We start from the raw sequence: 19045 nt of genomic DNA, 5'->3' as shown, positions 1-19045 counted from the left end.
GGGGGGGGGGGGGGGGGGGAGTGGAAACGAGGGTTGATGAGGGGACAACACGTTTTCACACCTGCCATTTGAGACAGTGCACTGTTAGAAAATTACTCTTCAAATTTCAAGTAAAAAAACGTGGAATTTTTAACAACAACAAGTTTACATTGAATTTACCTCCATTTTGTTACTGAAAAATCAGGTGATTTTTTTGTATATTGACCAAAATTCTAATTTCCCGATTCACAGGATAACGAAAATCATGGAAAATAGCGAATATTTAGGTCATTATTTTCTTCAATTGATAATCTACTGAAAATTCAATTGAATCAAGCTGTCCTTGAAATATTGATGATCGCTCACAATGAAAAAGTGAATTTCATTTGATTTTCATGGCGAATGGGAACTTTTATAAACGATGTGATCTTAAATTGAATTAAACCCCACAATAGTGAGAATTTATTTGCAATCGTTACAGGAAATTCAAGTTATTTGAGCACTTCTTGTCTTGCTGCTGCGAAAAAAATATGTAATTTCATTAAATTTTCAGTGAAATCTACAATTTCAAGATTTTTTTTCTTTTTATTCCAATGCAATGTCATTCTACTGAAAATTATTAGCTAATTTTCCATGAAATTTTTATTTTTTTGAAGTTTGCCTTACACTTATTTAAAGTTTTTACTAAAATTTCGAAGAATTTCGTCATTGAAAATTCACAATTAGATGAAAAGGATCATTGGAGCCTCGAAATTGCTAATTTCAATTCAATTATTCTATGAAAATCGATAGAAATTAGAAAAAATCAGGTAAATATTCTCTTCAATTTTCAATTATTTAAAAACGAATTGTAATAAAATGAAAAATTTTTATCTTACTTTAATGTTATTATTGCTATTTAAAAATTTGAAAAATCCTAATTTATCCCTCACAACTCGAAATCTCAAAATCACTTCAAAGACTGTCCACGAACTTTCAACTCTTTTCTAACAGTGCAGAGCCATTGTTCAGAATGTGAAGTGGAAATCAAGGGGAACGTGGAACAAATCCGTAAATATTGTACAGTTTAAAGGTAATACGAAAATGGGATACGAATGGAGTAGAAATTTCACTTGTTTATGTAATCGCATCATCAACCGTGGATTTCACATAATTCGTTGGATTGACCAATAAATTATGCTCCTGATATATCACGAGTTTTGTGGGATTTAAACTTTATGATCTTGTCTGCTTCACATATGAAAAATACAAATAATATTTATGTGCTTCGATTGATAAATTACGCTGGGAACAAATAACAACATGTGTAAGATCTAAACTTCATGATTTCGTAAACCGCAAATGCGTAAAATATATTTTAATAATATATTTTTGGGTTTATAACGCCATAAGAGGTATGACGAATGTGGAACAAGAGACCTCGATGGGATTTTAATCATCGGTACCCACGATGAAATCGAAGTGACTTCCTACTTCGAGGATTGATGCCACACAAACCATGGGAAACCGTATTTGGTGAGTGAAGGAATAATGGCTGTTGATAAATGTGGGTGGTTTCATGACGTATGGATTTGCGATTAACACTGGATAAACTGCGAGCGACGACGTAGCGGACGACGTTGAAAATTGTAGGTACTTTGGGGAGTGCCACCACGTGTTACTGTAACATCACTGATGGCTACCTATTCTCGGTACTGCGGACGATCGTTCATGCGTAACCACTCCTCATTTTCAACGGTCTGAGGAGGATAAAGCGGAAAAGTTGGTCATCAGCCCTACGGCGAAGCCTGAAATTGCCTCTTTCAGAGTGAAAAATCAGGGAACTGTTTATTTTCAATCTCGGGAAGAGATGAAAACACGGTTTTTGTTTGTTATTTTTTGGGTTTAAATGTGAGAGACATCTCTCTGTTTTTGTTATTCAGAACAGGAGTGATTGAGGGTCGACCTTTGTTCATCGTCCGCTGCATCCTCCAATTGCATCACCATTGTTTACTTCTGTCATAACTTTCACTATTTAGTGTCATGTCAGATTTTTTTCGTATTTTTGGCCCGCCCTCAGTTAAGATTGTCTCTAACGTCTTCACGGGAGTAGAAAAGCGTCGTGTTAACCCCGTTGTTTTCTGGAGAATTAACAAGTTAACAAGTGAACTGTTCAACAGTTTCTTCAGCGAGTAGAAGAAGAAAGAATGTAGAAATCTAAACTTTCTCGACGTAAAGGTAGTTGACAAAAATTGACACTTTGAATCAAGTGTAACTCAACCATTTCCGTTCAGTTCGCAAACTAAAATGCATCCGTCTGTTTTTATTATTTAGAACGTGAGTGATTCTCCGTTGTTTTGTGATTAAAGAAAGAAAGAATCTAGAAATCTAAACTTTCTGGACGTAAAGGTAGTTGCTACTTTGAATTAATTCAAACCCAAACCTTTTCCTTCCAGTTTACAAACTGAAATAAATCCTTCTTTTTTTGTTATTCAGAACCAGAGTGATTGAGGGTAATCCTTTGTTCATCATCGCTGCATCCTCCAATTGCATCACCACTGTTTGCTTCTCTCATACCTTTTTGGAGGAATAATTCCAACGGATTACTCAGTATTTGCGTGCCTCCCTCATTTAACATTGTCCCCAACATCCCGACGAGAATAGAAAACCATCGTGTTAATCCTGTTGTTTTCTGGAGAATTAACAAGTTGACCGCTCAACAGTTTCCTCAGTGAGTAAAAGAAGAAAGAATGTAGAAATCTAAACTTTCTCATCGTAAATGTAGTTGACAAAAGTTGACACTTTGAATCGATTTGAACTCAAACTTTTTCCTTCCAGTTTACAATCTGAAATACATCCCTCTATTTTCATTATTTACAACGAGACTGATTGAGGGTCACCCTTTGTTTATCACCTGCCGCATCCTCCAATTGCATCACCATTGTTTACTTCTCTCATAACTTTCACTATTTAGTGTTACGCCAGATTTTTTGTGCATTTTCGGGGGAATGATTTCCATGTATGTCCCTAACATCTCGACGGAAATAGAAAACCGCCGTATTAAACCTGTTGTTTTCTGGAGAATTAACAAGTTAACCGCTCAACAGTTTCCTCAGTGAGTAAAAGAAAGAAGCATCTAGAAATCTAAACTTTCCCGCCGCAAAGGTAGTTGAAACTTTGAATTAAGCCAAACCCAAACCCTTTTCTTCCAGTTTACAAACTCAAATACATCTCTCTGTTTTCATTACTTAGAACGAGAGTGATTGAGGGTCGTTGTTCATTACCCGCTGCATCCTCCTGTGGCATCAACATTGTTTACCTCTCTCATAACTTTCACTATTTAGCGTTATGCCAGATTTTCTTGTACTTTTGGGAGAATTATTCCAACGTATTACTCTCGGTATTTTCGTGCTTCCCTCAGTTAACATTATCCCCAACATCACGACGGGAATAGAAAACCGTCGTGTTAACCCCATCGTTTTCTAGAGAATTAACAAGTCGACCGCTCGACAGATTCCTCACTGAGTAAGAAAAGAAAAAAAACCGTAAAAATCTAAACTTTCCCGCCGTAACGGTAGTTGACAAAACGGGATCGCTACCATTTTTGGACTGAAATCACTGTTGTAGTTGAAAGAGTCACGAGGGTAAGAGAACATACTCAATCTCCTTGAGGATAATATCAAGCGTTTATCTACTCACCGTAGAAAATTGTTTCAATTTTTCAATTATCTTTCACTCGCTGAACGCATACACCAACAAATCACAACCACAATTCATTAGTTTACTGTTTCCCTGCTTCTTCGATTGAATTAACAACAAATTAACTTGAGTTCCTCAAACTCTGTGACCTGAGACCATCGTTGGTACAGACTGACGGCTTAGAAAACTCGCAAAACCCGTGGAGCTACGCATTTTCCCCCCACACTGGTGCTACAGAGGCGCCTACTTGCCGAGAATAAACCTCGTGAATTCCCCACTATCCTGGCTTCACGAAAAAAAAACCAAAACCACCTAGTGATTTAAACCTCCTGGTAATAACATTTTAGGTTTAATTCTTCGCTGTAAATTGCGGTTTCAGAGTTGAACGAAAATAGAGGGAACTGTAATAGACGAGAATACTGAAAAATCGAATGGACGAATAATGCATTTTAAATTGATGTGACCCAAATGTGCGAGAGAAGCTTCAAAGCAATTAAATAAAAATTTCGAGTGAATCAGTAGTGTCTGCCCCCAAAATAGAATCTCCAAAAATGTGTTAAAGTCAGAGCAAGAGCCCCAAATGACGCAAGCTATGCACTTCTGTTGGATAAACCATTCAATGGACATTTCTAGGTTATAAATTCCTGGGAATCCCCTAATTGTCTCATGTGAAAATTGACTTACCATCGTCGCTGATCTCGAGATTGCTGTAGCTGTCCCAGTGAAGAATGGGATCGTGATGTGCCGATGCATGAGGCACAGCGGGTGTGGGTGCTGGTACTGGACCATCTAGACGTTTAGCATCGCTCGAGAAGTACAACGTCACGACACTGTCTGATGGACATCGTGGATCGTCGCATGCAATGTCGAGCTCGGATCGAGGAAAACTGACCACGTTTTCTGTTATTACACACGTGTGGAACTGAAATTCATAGGATGAAAGAGATGAATGAGAAATTCTCTTGACACTTCATCTAGAGGAAACATAATTTGATTCAAGATTCTTGCGTCATGAAATCTGATTGCGACTTGATGTTGTCATTTGATTCGAGCAAGTTGATAATTCAAGTCGTAAGGTTTATTGAAGTCATGGAATTTACTTGAAACATGAGTCAATTCGCAGAAACAAGTTGAACCGAAATTTTAAACTTGAAAGTGTGTTCAGGGATTGTGAAATATCTTTGGGATTTGAAAAGATTTTATGAAATCTCCAGGAATCTGTAGACTCCTATGAACTTTCTTATTAGATATTCTGAGAAAGTTCATATAATTTCAAGTTATTGAATTGAGATTTCACATTTCAGAAAAATTGCAAAAAATTTAACAAACTTCTTTTTGAGGATGAGGTATTGGATAGCTCTGATTAGTTTATGCTGGACCCCTGCATCTAACGATTTCTCCGGACATTGCAATGAATTTGAAATGAAGTTCCAAGAAATATCACGCAAATCACGAATTTCTTGAGATTTAATTTGAGATTTCATCACATCCTTGTTCAACCTCATTCCAATACTTTCTTAATTCAAGTCTAATAGATTTCACAATTCAAGCAATTCAACTACTTGAATGAAGATGTCTCAAAGAATAGCTTTTGTCCTCTTACCTGCAATGAAAACATGGCTTCTCTGCTCTGTTTCGAGTAAACCCTGTGATAACACTTGACAAGAATATCACCCCGCAACCTCAACCCACCAAGATTGACGGTAAACTCTCTGGCATTGGTCACCGAGTAAAGATCAGACGTGTAAACCGGTGTAAAGCCCTCATAGACTTTGAGAAAGGCCCGACAACCAGTCGGTTCAAACAGTGGTACACCAAGTACAGTGACGTGAGTCAGATACAGTGGCGACGGATTAATTCTCAACGATCCCGATAAAAGACCACTGAAGTACTCGATATATCTGGCGAAAAATAAATTAATGCAAATAAACGAATTATCTCAATTGCCGATCAATGCTCAAGAAGCAGTTCCAATTACGATGGAATCTTTGGATTTCCTCTTGAAAAATTAACCAAGCCGAACGTTACTTTTTTTTTTCGTTTGATCGTCATAATCAGTGGGAGATCACCCACTGGGAGAACGGGTTTCTTAACAAAGTGGAGAAGCCAGAGCAGAGCACGTGGTTTGGTCAATTACTGGTTATTATCTTCATTATTCGCATGCAACCAGCAATCAACCAATGTTTCTCTAGTTCATGACTTCGCCCACGTTTACTCCTCAGAATTTTGGACTGAAATTTCCGGTAGACTTCTTGGAAATTTTTGTTACACTAAAGTTTTACTGAAATTTCAAGGAATTACGCCAATTTTCACTTAATTCTTCCATGAAAATCAATAGAGATCAAAAAAATTTAGGTAAATAGATGGTTGTATATACAATTAATTCAAAATTGAACATAATTTAGTTCTCAATATTTATGGTTTGATTGGAAATTCAAGTAAGTTCGAAAATTTTCATGTTTCTTTTGCTATAAAAATTGTAATTTCATTGAATTTTCATTCTTTTAAATATTCTAATCAACTGTCCATGAAATTAAATTTTTTTTCAACGATAAAAGATACATTGACGGCAAAAATGTGGAAAAAATAAAAGGGGATTAGCGATATTTGTGGATTAAGAAACATACCTGCGATGTGAAGGTACCCTGAGGGCGCCGATCTTGTCATCCAGGAACCTCCGCATTGCGTACCTATCGAGTGCCTGATCACGTCCCCCACATATGCTGCTGTAGTTCATGTACGCTGACACGGCAACGCCCAGCCGCTCCTTTCCACCCCTGTTTAAAAGAACCATTTGAGTCCAGATGGAAATGAGACACTTCTCAATTGAAGTCTGTAATTATCTTTTGCTGGTCATAATTAAGCAATTGTAAAATCACCTGGCGTGAAGCACAACGACACGATTAGGCGCTTCGTTCAACCAAGAATCCAGCTCCTTGCAGAGAGCACACAGTCTCTCCAGGCTTGGTGCTAAACCCTGGGGCCAACCGCATTCTCTCGTATTAGATTCGTGACGTCCCGGGGTCGACAGATTAAATATCTGAAACGCGTTTTGATGAATCAGGTAATGAGGGAACTGACGTGATACTCGCTCATTAAGAGATGAACATGAAGTTGACGAGATTAACTCACTATGAAGTGAGAATTTCACGGCTCGAGAATTTAAAGGTTGTCATGTTTTTCACGAAGATGAAAAAATGACAAAAAATGCTAGAAGCTGGAAGAAACGGCCGTTAAAAATTTTGGGCTGAAATGACGTCCCGATGTTGACAGATTAAATATCTGAAAACAGGTTTGAAGAAGATAGTGAGGGAACTGGAATGATTCGCGTGGCGAAAGTGAAAATTCCCGCTATCATTAAAAGATGAAGATGAAGTTGACAAGATTAACTTACTGTGAAATGAGAATTTCATGGCTCAAGATATTGTTTTTCTTCTCAGAAGACGAGAAAATGACGCAAAATACTAAAGGCTGTAACACCTCTTAAAAATTATTGGCTTAAATGACGTTCCGGCATCGACAGATTAAATGTCTGAAACGAGTTTTGAATAATCAGATAGCGAGAAGAATTGAAGTGATTCGCGTGACGAGAGTGGAAATTCCCTCCCTCATTAAAAGATAGAGATGAAGTTGACAAGATTAGCTCACCATGAAGTGAGAATTTCTCGGCTAAAGAATTTGTTTTTCATGTCAGAAGACGAGAAAATGACGCAAAATACTAAAGGCTGTACCACCTCTCAAAAATTTTTGATTTTGACGTCCCGACATCAACAAATTAAACATCTGCCACGAGTTTTGAAGAAGTGAGGCAACTGAAGTGATTTGCGTCGCGAAAGTGGGAAAGTCCGTTCCTCATTAAGAGATGAACATGAAGTTGACAAGATTAACTCACTCACCATGTAATTATCAGCGTGTTTACCCCGAAGCAAATTGGTCGCGTGTTCGAGGACACCCTGGCTATCATCTCTGTACCACAGGGCAATAATTCGTTCAGTAACGTAGCACAATTCCATGACCTCACTGACTCTACCCGCTTTGCCGGTTGTCGTGATGCTTGCATCAGCCCCAACACCCGGTGTTCTAGATGACGATGAAGATACTTTGTGCACCTGTAAAGAGGAATATTAATTCAATAAAACTGGTAGAATGAAGAAGATGATAATTTGAGATACTAAGTAACGAGGGAAGTGAAATTCATTTATAATCGGGGGAAGTTTTTACTCGGCCCGAGGTTAATTAAGATAACCTTGGTGTACGTGGGCGCGTAGAAAATCCTGACGAGTTGGATCTTCCGCATATTGAGGCGGGTTTCACCCGGAGGGCGCCCACTCGATATCAAATAACCCTGTAATTCGTGTCTAACGAGCACCACCGTTACATATCGCTGTGGAGATAAATCCCCAGAGGGTTGAGCTTTACATGCCACCACCGAATGCTCAACATTCAGGTGGAGAGCATCAGGAGACGACTGGCTTCAGCTGAAAATGCCTAGCCTCTGGATGGCCCAGAGTAGGGAGGACTCGTATCCTGATTGGCTTCTGTTCTCCACTCAGTCCGGTTCATTTGGAATATCGCGTGCAAATCGAGTCAACGATGTAGAACAGGCGATTTTTCGTTTCCTGTCGTTGGCTATTCTTCTTGGTAATTCCGTCACGGCGGAATTGATGTACAAACGTGTGTCAGGTGTAGAGGCAGTGGCAAGTCGTCATTCTGGTTAAGGCTACATGCATGAATTGTAGATTTGCCAACTGATGAAATCAGTCTCTTGTCATGACCTCAAGATCACTCAAGGTCCACTGGTGATTTTTGCATGGATAAGAGATGGCTGGGAATAGTCAAGGTATTCCGTCTAATCCATCCCCTCTTGATAGGTCAGGTTCTGGTTTATTTGTGTAATTGTCGTTTGTTTGTCTATTCTTCTAGATCTTATTTGACTGATGGAATTTCATTAAATCCATTTGACGAATTTTATTTCCGTCAATTTTTTAATATCTCTCGAAAGCTCATTTCAAATTAGTTATGTTTGATGTGTCAACTAAAAAGCTTTAGTCGTTTTATATTTTATTGACAATAATTTGGAATTATATCAACTTCCTCAGAATGAATTTAAAGTTAATGAATTTATTCGGCATTGCGGTCATTCTTCCTCAGAATGTTTTCAAGTTCTTTGAAACGTTTGTGGTTTTTTTATTTGTTTAATGGAATTTTAGTAAATTCATCAAACAAATTTTAATTCCATGAATTTCTTAATATTTCTCGAAAGCTCAGTTTAAATTAGTTATGTATGATATGTGAATAAAAAATTGTCAGTAGTTTTTGAACATATTCGCATGAGAATTATACATCTCAATTTTCTCATTCGCTGACTCTTCATGTCATTAATTACGGGAACTTCTTAAGAATATTTTCAAGTTCTTCGAAATACTTGTGGATCTCTAGAGATTTCATGAAGCAATTCATTGCGTTTTCACGACGAAAAACTCATTCAGTGAATATTTGTTCGATAAAAAAACCCCCAGACTCGATGATCCACATCTCATAACGGTAGGTAGACACTCGCAATTCAGAGTAATTCAGGGCAATTCGCGTCGTGTCCTGGGGGCAAGTCAAGAATTCTTATCTCGTCTGGTATCACCCGCTGGGTAGATACGGGGGTGGCAAGAGATTCACACAACTTGAGAAGCTAACGTAAGTCGACGTAATAGCAATTTCACACGTGAAGCGTAACGGTAGAATGAATTTATGACTGTGCAGCACTTTTCACGGGTGAGACAAGAGAATTTTTCGTTGGATATGTGGGGCCCTATAATGGCACGGGACTTTGGGGACACACGGGAACTCACAACAGTGTTATGGCATCATAAATGTTTATTTTTAGTGACTGGTGCGCCGCAGCTTCCCGTGTAAAAACGATTTTCAGGATTTTTTTTCAGGGGAGGGAAACAGCTTTTGAATATTTCATTATGCGTAGTCGCTTGAGGAATCGTTAAATTTTCGATCTGCGGCCGCTGCTGATATTAATCGTGGGGCTTTTCGCACGTAACACAATGAACATTCTTGAATTTTAATCGTTGTTGATTGTTACGTGTCGTAAAAGTAAATAAATGGGATTTTATTGATGTTGGGGGCAAGTATTTGTTTGATTTGAGGACGTGAATTTTTGGATTCATAGAGTTTTTTTGTTTCTCTTATGATATTCAAATAATTTCGACATTTTTTAGCGTCCCGGATAGGAAAATTCCATTTGCAGCTGTCTTAGCGAACGTTTTCTAATGGCTTTATTATTGAGGCTGGAATAATTTTAAACAATGTAAAACTAATAATATTAAAACAATATCAAACTTAATGTAGCACGTATGGCGCGGTATCGATATTGCTAGTTTTAAGGGGTTTGAAGAACAAAAATGAAAAAACCTGAGAGAGTATACGTCAGACGAATAAATTGATATTGAGACTGGAATAGTTTAAATTTAATTCTTGATTTGGAATCGTTAAAAAACACTTTTTCAGTGCTTTCACATCTTTGAATTCTTTGAATAAGATAATTGGGGGAAAATGTCATTTATCATTCTTTAAGATTACGATATTTTTCTATAAACAATCTATGGATAATAAATTCTTTACTTTAACACTCATTTTTTCGGAATCGTAATAAATTTGTTAATTTTCAGAATTTTATCAGAAATCGATTTTATTCCCAATTAGACTAAATAAAAATTCTTGTCACAATGAACGAGTTTCTTCGCAAATGTGCCATAAAAATCTGAAGTGCATTGTTAGAAGTTGAAGTCACCACAATATCTGTAAATAGTTCACATGGTCTCATTGTTGAAACGCGCAATATGTGTGCAAATTGAAGTATAATTGTTCAGAAATGCTTAAATAAAATAAAAAATATATATTTCCGAATATTCTAGACTTTTCTAGCACTTATCGCTTAAATGTTGATTTCGATACGAAAAAAATACCTCAAAAGCACTAGTATCACCAATAATTAGTGATAGATTCCTGAAAATTAGTGACATGTCCATGAGAATAAAAACATTTTATCCTCTATGAATGCGAAATTGTTTCTAGTGGAATTCACCACAATATCTGTAAATAGTTCACATGGTCTCATTGTTATAACGAGAAATACGTGTGCAAATTGAACTGTAATTGTAGAAATGCTTGAATAAAATTAAAAAATATATATTTCCGAATATTCTAGACTTTTCTAGCATTTATAGCCTAAATGTTGATTTCGACACGAAAAAAATTACCTCAAAAGCACTAGTATCACCAATAATTAGCGATAGATTCCTGAAAATTAGTGACATGTCCACGAGAATAAAAACATTTTGTCCTCAGTGGATGCAAAATTGTTTCTAATGGAATTCACCACAATATCTGTAAATAGTTCACATGGTCTCATTGTTATAACGAGAAATACGTGTGCAAATTGAACTGTAATTGTAGAAATGCTTGAATAAAATTAAAAAATATATATTTCCGAATATTCTAGACTTTTCTAGCATTTATAGCCTAAATGTTGATTTCGACACGAAAAAAATTCCCTCAAAAGCACTAGTATCACCAATAATTAGCGATAGATTCCTGAAAATTAGTGACATGTCCACGAGAATAAAAACATTTTGTCCTCTATGAATGCGAAATTGTTTCCAATGGAATTCACCAGAATATCTGTAAATAGTTCACATGGTCTCATTGTTGAAACGCGCAATGTGTCCAAATTGAACTATAATTGTTCAGAAATGTTTAAATAAAATAAAAAATATATATTTCCGAATATTCTAGAATTTTCTAGCATTTATAGCCTAAATGTTGATTTCGACACGAAAAAAATTACCTCAAAAGCACTAGTATCACCAATAATTAGCGATAGATTTCTGGAAATTAGTGACATGTCCACGAGAATAAAAACATTTTGTCCTCAGTGAATGCAAAATTGTTTCTAATGGAATTCACCACAATATCTGTAAATAGTTCACATGGTCTCATTGTTATAACGAGAAATACGTGTGCAAATTGAACTGTAATTGTAGAAATGCTTGAATAAAATTAAAAAATATATATTTCCGAATATTCTAGACTTTTCTAGCATTTATAGCCTAAATGTTGATTTCGACACGAAAAAAATTACCTCAAAAGCACTAGTATCACCAATAATTAGCGATAGATTCCTGAAAATTAGTGACATGTCCACGAGAATAAAAACATTTTGTCCTCAGTGAATGCAAAATTGTTTCTAATGGAATTCCACCAACAGTTTGTGCCTGCAACCCCCCCATCTCACAGTGTTTTACCGCAAGCCATTGAGGACGAATAGTTTTCGCGTTTGAAATGTAAATACACCGTCCAATGGCGTGTTTTCTCACGGAATAAATGAAGCTAGCGTGGCGGCCAGCGGCTCGGTGACGTAACGAGCGAGGCCAAGAAGATACGTACATGGAAGTAAAGACTAACGACTAGCAAAGTGAAGCAAAGAGTGCGGGGAGATCCTCGCTGAGAGGCTTGTTCCAATATTAAATATTTGGCGAAGAAATTTACGGGATGAATCGCGTTGGCTTATCAGCGGTGCGATAAACCCCACCAGCACTCTTACATCTCTCCGTGTTTTAGCATGAAAATTGTGTATTTTTTGAAGGGGAGTTATTAATGTAATTTACCACATGTTTGACGACGGGTTTCGGTGTGACGCGAGGGTGATCGTAGCTTCCATTGTGCTGAAACAAAAATAATGGAGAGAATATTAATGCAGGGAGGAGTGTAGCGTAAACATTGAAAAAAATATCTTAATCCGTGAATTAATGAGTTGAAGATGAGATGACTGTGAGGTGATGTGGTCGAGGGGAGGGGTAATTACTCGGTAAATCTGGGGTTCGTTTTGTTTCATTTTGTATTTTCTGCGTGTCCGATTTTTTATTCATTTGTTATTCATGCCGTGGACTGGGAAAAACGGTTAAAGGATTTGGCAGTGTCTACACGGAGAGAAATGTTCAGTAAAAATTACGGAACACAATTCACTCGACGTAGAAAATTTAAGTGACGGTATCGGATTTTTTCACAAGAGATTCAGATAAAAATTACGGAACGCTCCGGAAAAATTTCGTGACAATTCCGTAAAATTTCCTACAACAACATTTCGCTTCGGAATTACGGAAAAGATGCGTAATTTTTATTGAATATTTCTCTTCGTGTATTCACTCGCTCCACGGTAATTTTGACCGTGGATATACGGGACGTTTTCCCGTGGATTCAAGGTATTTTCTACCGTGGTATATAGGAGAATCTACCGCGAATCCACGGAAAAATTTACCGTGGAGCGTGCGAATAGACACTGCCAAAGGATTTAGGGGACTGTTAGTGCCATTTGCTAAGTATTAACGAATTGCATCAATAGACAAGAAGTTAAATACTGGAAATCAATTCTTCTATCAGTGTGGAGTCAGAGATTTGGTTTCGACTTTTTTATCGTTAGTTTTGGATATATTCCGGGATGTCGAGGAGGTAATTACTCCGGAAAAATTTGCGTTTTTTCGAATTTTATGGAATCGGAAGGAATCCTTAGAGATGTTAGAAATTTCTCCTGAAATTTCGAGTAAAAAATCTTGAAATTTTTAACAATCACTCATTCACACGAAATTTTCGTGTATTTTGTTACTGAAAAATCAGTTGAATTGGCGAATATTCAATGGAATAGCAATTGTCAGGCCCACATAGTAATGAAAATTATTAAATCATTTGAAAATTTGAGATGTCATTGAAATGAGAATTCCATGAACGATTTGATCTTAAATTCAATTCAAATTCACAACATTGAGAGTTCAAGTACAACTATTGCTTAACATTCAAAAAATTTCTAACAGTGTAGTAATTTTCAGGAGAGTAACAGTGAGTTCAGTTCAGGGAGAAAAAATCTTGAAATTTCCGATTTTACTGAAAATTCGGTGAAATCCCAAATTTTTTAGAAACACGTAAACAAGGATTCCCAAACTTACTTAAATTGTCAATCAAACATGAATATACTGTACTAAATTACCCAGAATTTTCAATAAATTTAAAATTCAATAATATGTTCATCTGATTTTCTCTGATTTCAATTCATTTTCGTTGAATAATTTAAATAAAATTTACAAAAATGAAATAAATAGAAATAAAAATTGAAAACATCCACATTTCACCAGATTTCAAATCCACTCCACTGACTCTACGACTACCACCTGAAATATTCCCGACTTTCCACAGTTTTTAAAATTCAATGAAATTCCTAAAAATTTCAATCTCTAAAAATTCCAAAATTCCTTCAATTTCCCGGACAGATCCCCTCAATTCCCCAAACATCAAGACCCCCCCACAAATTATCCCTCTCCAGAGGAAAAAAAAGGGGGCGGAGGGGAGTAAGAGCGCGCACGTGCGTCACACGCACCTCGCGTTCAATGTGAAGTGCCGTATGCCAAACCGTGAAGGCGATACGATGCAGAAGTGTCTCAGTCTCTTCGTTCAAGGCTACCTCATCGTCCTGATGTAAAAACCGATGATTCCAATTGTTGTTGGGATCATGTCCACCGTACCGGCAGCAACGGGCACGTAGCCAGGCCCGGGACAGGGAGTTGCCGCTGGAATTTGTCATTTCCCTCGTATCACTGAAATTCGTTTTAATTCTCCCTCGTCCGTCCGCGCACCCGGACCACCGCACACACCACGGGAAAAACGTGACGATCGGGGTACGTCAAAGTGCGCAAATAATTCTACGGTACAGGCCTTCGCCTTTCACCGTTAATCCCCGGGGTATCTTAATCGGCCGGAGGGAGGGGGGGGGGAGACTAATTCAGGTACCCGTGAGATTTTATACCTCGCGGCACGCGTGTCACTCGCCCACGTTGATACGCCACTTGGGTGGCACTAAAACCAATTTTTCTACTCGATATCATTCGGACAGTTTTTATTTTCACTTTGTTGTCGCGCATTTTTCCCTGTTTATCGTCATATTTAACGAATCCTTTTGTCAAATTACTTTCGTGAATTGTTTCAGTAAATCGTTTTGTTGAATTGTTTAATTGGGTTGCCCCATCGGATTGTCCTATGGCATCGGCAAATTTATTTATTTCCCGCCCGTACAATTAAACTGACACGTCAAGGATTATCCGAGGAAGGACCTCCCGACCTGGGTCAACTGGGGGCCGAGAGACCAACGACTGCGCCGCTCAGGCACAGGGTAGTGCCGCGCCCGGTCCGATGCGGCTGGATACAGGGATGATTCCTCCCTCTCCCTCCTTCGTCTTGGTCCTTCCTGCATGGGATAGCCGAGAGGTGCGAGCGAGAGGCCCCCGTGAGGATGCGTTACCACGACAACGGGCGCGCGCGCCCGCCAGTCACGCAGACTCAATTCCAGTGTCGCTCTTGCGCCCGCCAAATCCAATTTACCTTTTTGCTGGCTCTTCTTTTGTTTTTAATTGGAGTATAATGGGGAGTTTTTTACCTGCGGCGGGGGCCCCGGTGACCTTTCGCGGGAATCGGTTATTCATAGCATTTTATGATGACTTTTCATGGTTTTTTTTTTAAAGTGGATGGGGAAATGTTGTCATGGCCAACTTCTTTGTAATGTCAGGGGAATGGGGTAGGTGAGGATAAATATTTGGTTTTGGTAGCTGGTTTGAGAGGAGTGTCAGGAATTTTTTTTTGAGACTGTGGTTTTTAAAAGTGTCTCTTGACATTTTACTTAAAGTACTTGTTTTGAAGACGTAGAGAAATATTTAATAAAAATTACGTATCTTCTCCGTAATTTCGGAGCGAAATGTGGTTGTAGGAAATTTTACGGAACTGTCCGGGAATTTTTACAGAGCGTTCCGTAATTTTTTCTGAATCTCCTGTGAAAAATTGGGATAGCGTCACTTTAATTTTCTGAGGCGATTCCGTAATCGGTGAGGGAATTGTGAGTTCCGTAATTTTTACTGAACATTTCTCTCCGTGAAGCTTGAAAAAATATCTTCAAAATGAAAAAAATCTTCACGAGTTATTTTTCTTTGAAGATAGTTCATTTTTCCACTCTTTTCTCATTAAATTTCGAAATTTTTAATAAATTATCTAGAACATCCTTCGAAATCCTTAATTCTAAATTTGATTTGAGAGGAAAAAAACCCTGAACCTTCAGTGTAACAATAATGTGATGAAAATTTTGAAAAAGTAGACCGGAAATGAGAGCAACAAATTTTCAACAGTCTTTAAATATCAAATAAATTAAATATTTAAATTATTTGGTTGAAATAAATATAATTATAAATAATATATTACAATATTATTCATAATATTTATAATACTATAAATATATCAGAAATATAAATATGAATTTTATTTGAGCCAAATAAATCCTCTATTAGATTCAAATAACCCATGTTCCTGCAAAAAAATTGTCTAGTGATTCATCACACCACTGCTAATCCCATTCAAATAATAAAGTACAGCCTCTCGATTCATTCGCTCCTAGCCTTCTGAACATCGCTCACTGCCACCGCGTCATAATCCCCAGTTCCCCACAATTACAAATTAAAAATCATCACGCCCATCGTTAATTCGCCCGTCATTCAATCCTGATATTTTCGCTCCACTCGGATCATTCAATTTCCACTGTTTATGATCTAACAGTGATCTTGCCACACGACGGCTCAATGACTCGCCGCAAAACTAGCCCCCAGGGGTATTACGTAAGTGCGTGGCATTTGTACGAGACATTTCGCGCTAACGTGCAAACAATAATCGTCGTGATCTCACGGGAAGTGGTGAGACATTAGGCCCCCGTCTCATCGATATAAATAAAACGATGTTCCATGCCTCTTCGACTCAACTTTATGTTTTCGCTGATTACATTCGTCAAAACAATAGACACAGATTTTTTTTTGTTATGGAAACTGAAAGAGGTTTTCAAAGAGATGAAAGAGACCGCGCCTCTATCTCAGATATTCGCTATTAAGAGAGAGTAGAGTCACTTCTGTTAATGAAGACGATAAAAGTTGCGTTATACCGATAAAACGATAATTACGCGAGGCGATATCTACTGTTGAATCATCGACGGAAACAATTTAGCAATTCCGTAAAAAAGAATATTAATACCTCATTCAGGAATAGCCGATCCCCTCGTGACCTCAATATTTTCCTCAGATTTATGAGACAACCACTCGTAATTGAATGAATTTGTGAAAATTGAAAGGGAGTGTTCTTTAATAACGAGAGTGAAGGACACGAGTGGAGCTGTTAATTTTTGTGGTATTTCAATGAGTGACTATCTGGCATCAACAATAATGCGAATAAACGGGGGCTGGTGATGCCAGATGGCAGAAACGCCGAGTTGTTGCTGGGGAACTGATTTAGAAATGACTGCTGATCGTTTTTATATCTCGTTCCGGTTTTTTCATGGCTACGGATAACAAGATTCCAGTGGTGTTGACATGGGTATTCTTATGAATAGGTCATGAGGAAGATGTCGGTGGTGACATTGAAGAGACGGGGATATTTCAGGAAGAGGTGGGAGGAATTCAGATTTATGAGGCGAAACTTTTTTTGTTTGGGATGCATGGAGACAATTATTTGGTGAATTTCAAGAAGGAGTTGGTGAATTTTAACAACTAGTTGGAGAAATTCACTAACTGGTTGGCAATTAATTTTTTCAACAACTACTTGTTAACATTCACCAAATAATTTTCTCCGTGTGGAATTTCCTCAAATTGCCCAATTTTTCAGTTAAATTCCCGGGGGAAAATTTTTCAGTTTTCAGGGATAAATCGGTAATTTTTTTGGAGTTTATCAAACTGAAATTTAGGAGCAAAATCAATAGATTTTAGGATTTTTAAATCATTAAATTTTAGAATTCCTCTGAAGTCCATTGAAATTGAAACAATAAGCGATATCGAATTCTTTATCTAATCCTTCCACTCGTCAGAAAGGTTTCAGAATTCTCCGAAATCTTTTCGCAATAACTTGCAATTGAATGAACTACCTCGAACTATTTTCAAAATGTTTTAAAGTTCTTTGAAATCTCTACGGATTTTTGAAAAATCCCCAACATCTTTTGAAATTCAAAAAATATTTGATATTTCTATTGCAACATTTGTCGTCACACTTTCCTATTCAATTCCTCAGATTCATATGTGAAGTGTAAGATGTGCAATATTAGAGGCATAAAGCTTTTGTTGACACTTGCTTCCTGGATTCTCAGATTTCATCTGTTGATTTTTTCCTCCCAGGGAACCCGACCCCGTTGACCCCATTGGAGGTTCCCATCTCCCTCATCTCACACTGTGGAAAAATTTCGGATGAATTTTCCAGAAGAAGAACCTTGCATTCGATTTGAGGGGAAAAAGTCGATGGAATTTCACGTTTCTCTGAAAATTCGCGTAAACATCCGATTTTCCGCTGGCAGAACGACGGAAATTCCATAATTTACATGAATTTTCAAGTGAAAATGCATTTTAAGGACATCCAAGTATCATTTACAGTTACAATTACATTTTGCACAAAATTATTATTTTTTAAACATTTGTTATTTATAAATAAATAATTGAAATTGTTTAAACTTTCGGAATGAAATTAATTTCTGATAAAATTTTGAATTTGAATAAATTATTTACAAAAAATGCTCGTAATCTTCAAAAATTGCAATTTTTAAATTATTTCATCAATCTTCCCCCAAAAGTAAGCTTTCTCAGTTTTTTTAGATTTTTAAAATGTTTTCAGCAACCCAATATTGAGATTCAAATTCAGACTTGCAAAGTTTAAATAATAAAATCATTGTAAAATTTCTGGAAACTTAGGGTCGAATGGGAGAAAAAAAATAGCTAAAGTATTTGGATATCTTCAAGAGGAAAAAATCAATGCAATTTCAAATTTCTCTCAAAATTCGCGTAAAGTTCCGATTTTTGCAGAAAGACAAAATTTTTATTCCACAATCTACATGACTTGTCAAGTGAAAATGAATATTCACCGCCAAATTCTCTCGAATTTTCCGGAAAATTGCAGGAATTCTCTTGATTTCTCATCAATTTTCGCGAAATAATTGACCTGAAATTTCCAGTTTCCCCAATTTTTCCATGAAATCACGGATTTTCAAATACAAAATGCCTTGAAATTCCCCTGAAAACATCAACCATTTCACCGGAAAATTTTTAACAATGCAATTACAGATACATAATTTATAAACGAACTCACCAGATTGTGGTATATCCGTAAATCCATCGATATCATGATTTAAATAAATGTTCCAAAGTTTCTGGAGCATCTGGCCACATTGCACAGGCACCAACTCAAGATGTCTAAGAGAATCCTCGAGATTTCGAAATCAAATTTATCACAACTTCCGGTTATCAATGGGGATGCATTACCGAGATGGGGTTAG

General features: G+C 37.2%; 1 protein-coding gene across 11 annotated transcripts in view; it reads right to left on the bottom strand.

The window, feature by feature from the left end:
* LOC107036315 (tensin) overlaps positions 1-19045 on the bottom strand; it is a 119193-nt gene that overhangs the window by 21842 nt on the left and 78306 nt on the right. For 9 of the 11 annotated variants that reach the window (XM_015254203.1, XM_015254205.1, XM_015254216.1 and 6 more), the window contains 6 exons: positions 12327-12383; positions 7554-7766; positions 6537-6697; positions 6285-6434; positions 5261-5558; positions 4342-4579 (listed from right to left, as the gene is read on the bottom strand). In XM_015254203.1, the coding sequence (XP_015109689.1) occupies positions 4342-4579; positions 5261-5558; positions 6285-6434; positions 6537-6697; positions 7554-7766; positions 12327-12383 (1117 nt within the window). Of the gene's footprint in view, positions 1-4341; positions 4580-5260; positions 5559-6284; positions 6435-6536; positions 6698-7553; positions 7767-12326; positions 12384-18858; positions 18910-19045 lie in introns of those variants that run through there. The other 2 variants (XM_015254215.1, XM_015254204.1) reach the window with 2 other exon arrangements.

This window comes from Diachasma alloeum, unplaced genomic scaffold, assembly GCF_001412515.2.
Source record: "Diachasma alloeum isolate Michigan unplaced genomic scaffold, Dall2.0 Dall_scaffold_00208, whole genome shotgun sequence".
In the NCBI taxonomy this organism is placed as follows: domain Eukaryota; kingdom Metazoa; phylum Arthropoda; class Insecta; order Hymenoptera; family Braconidae; genus Diachasma; species Diachasma alloeum.
This window is presented reverse-complemented; position numbering and strand designations above follow the sequence as displayed.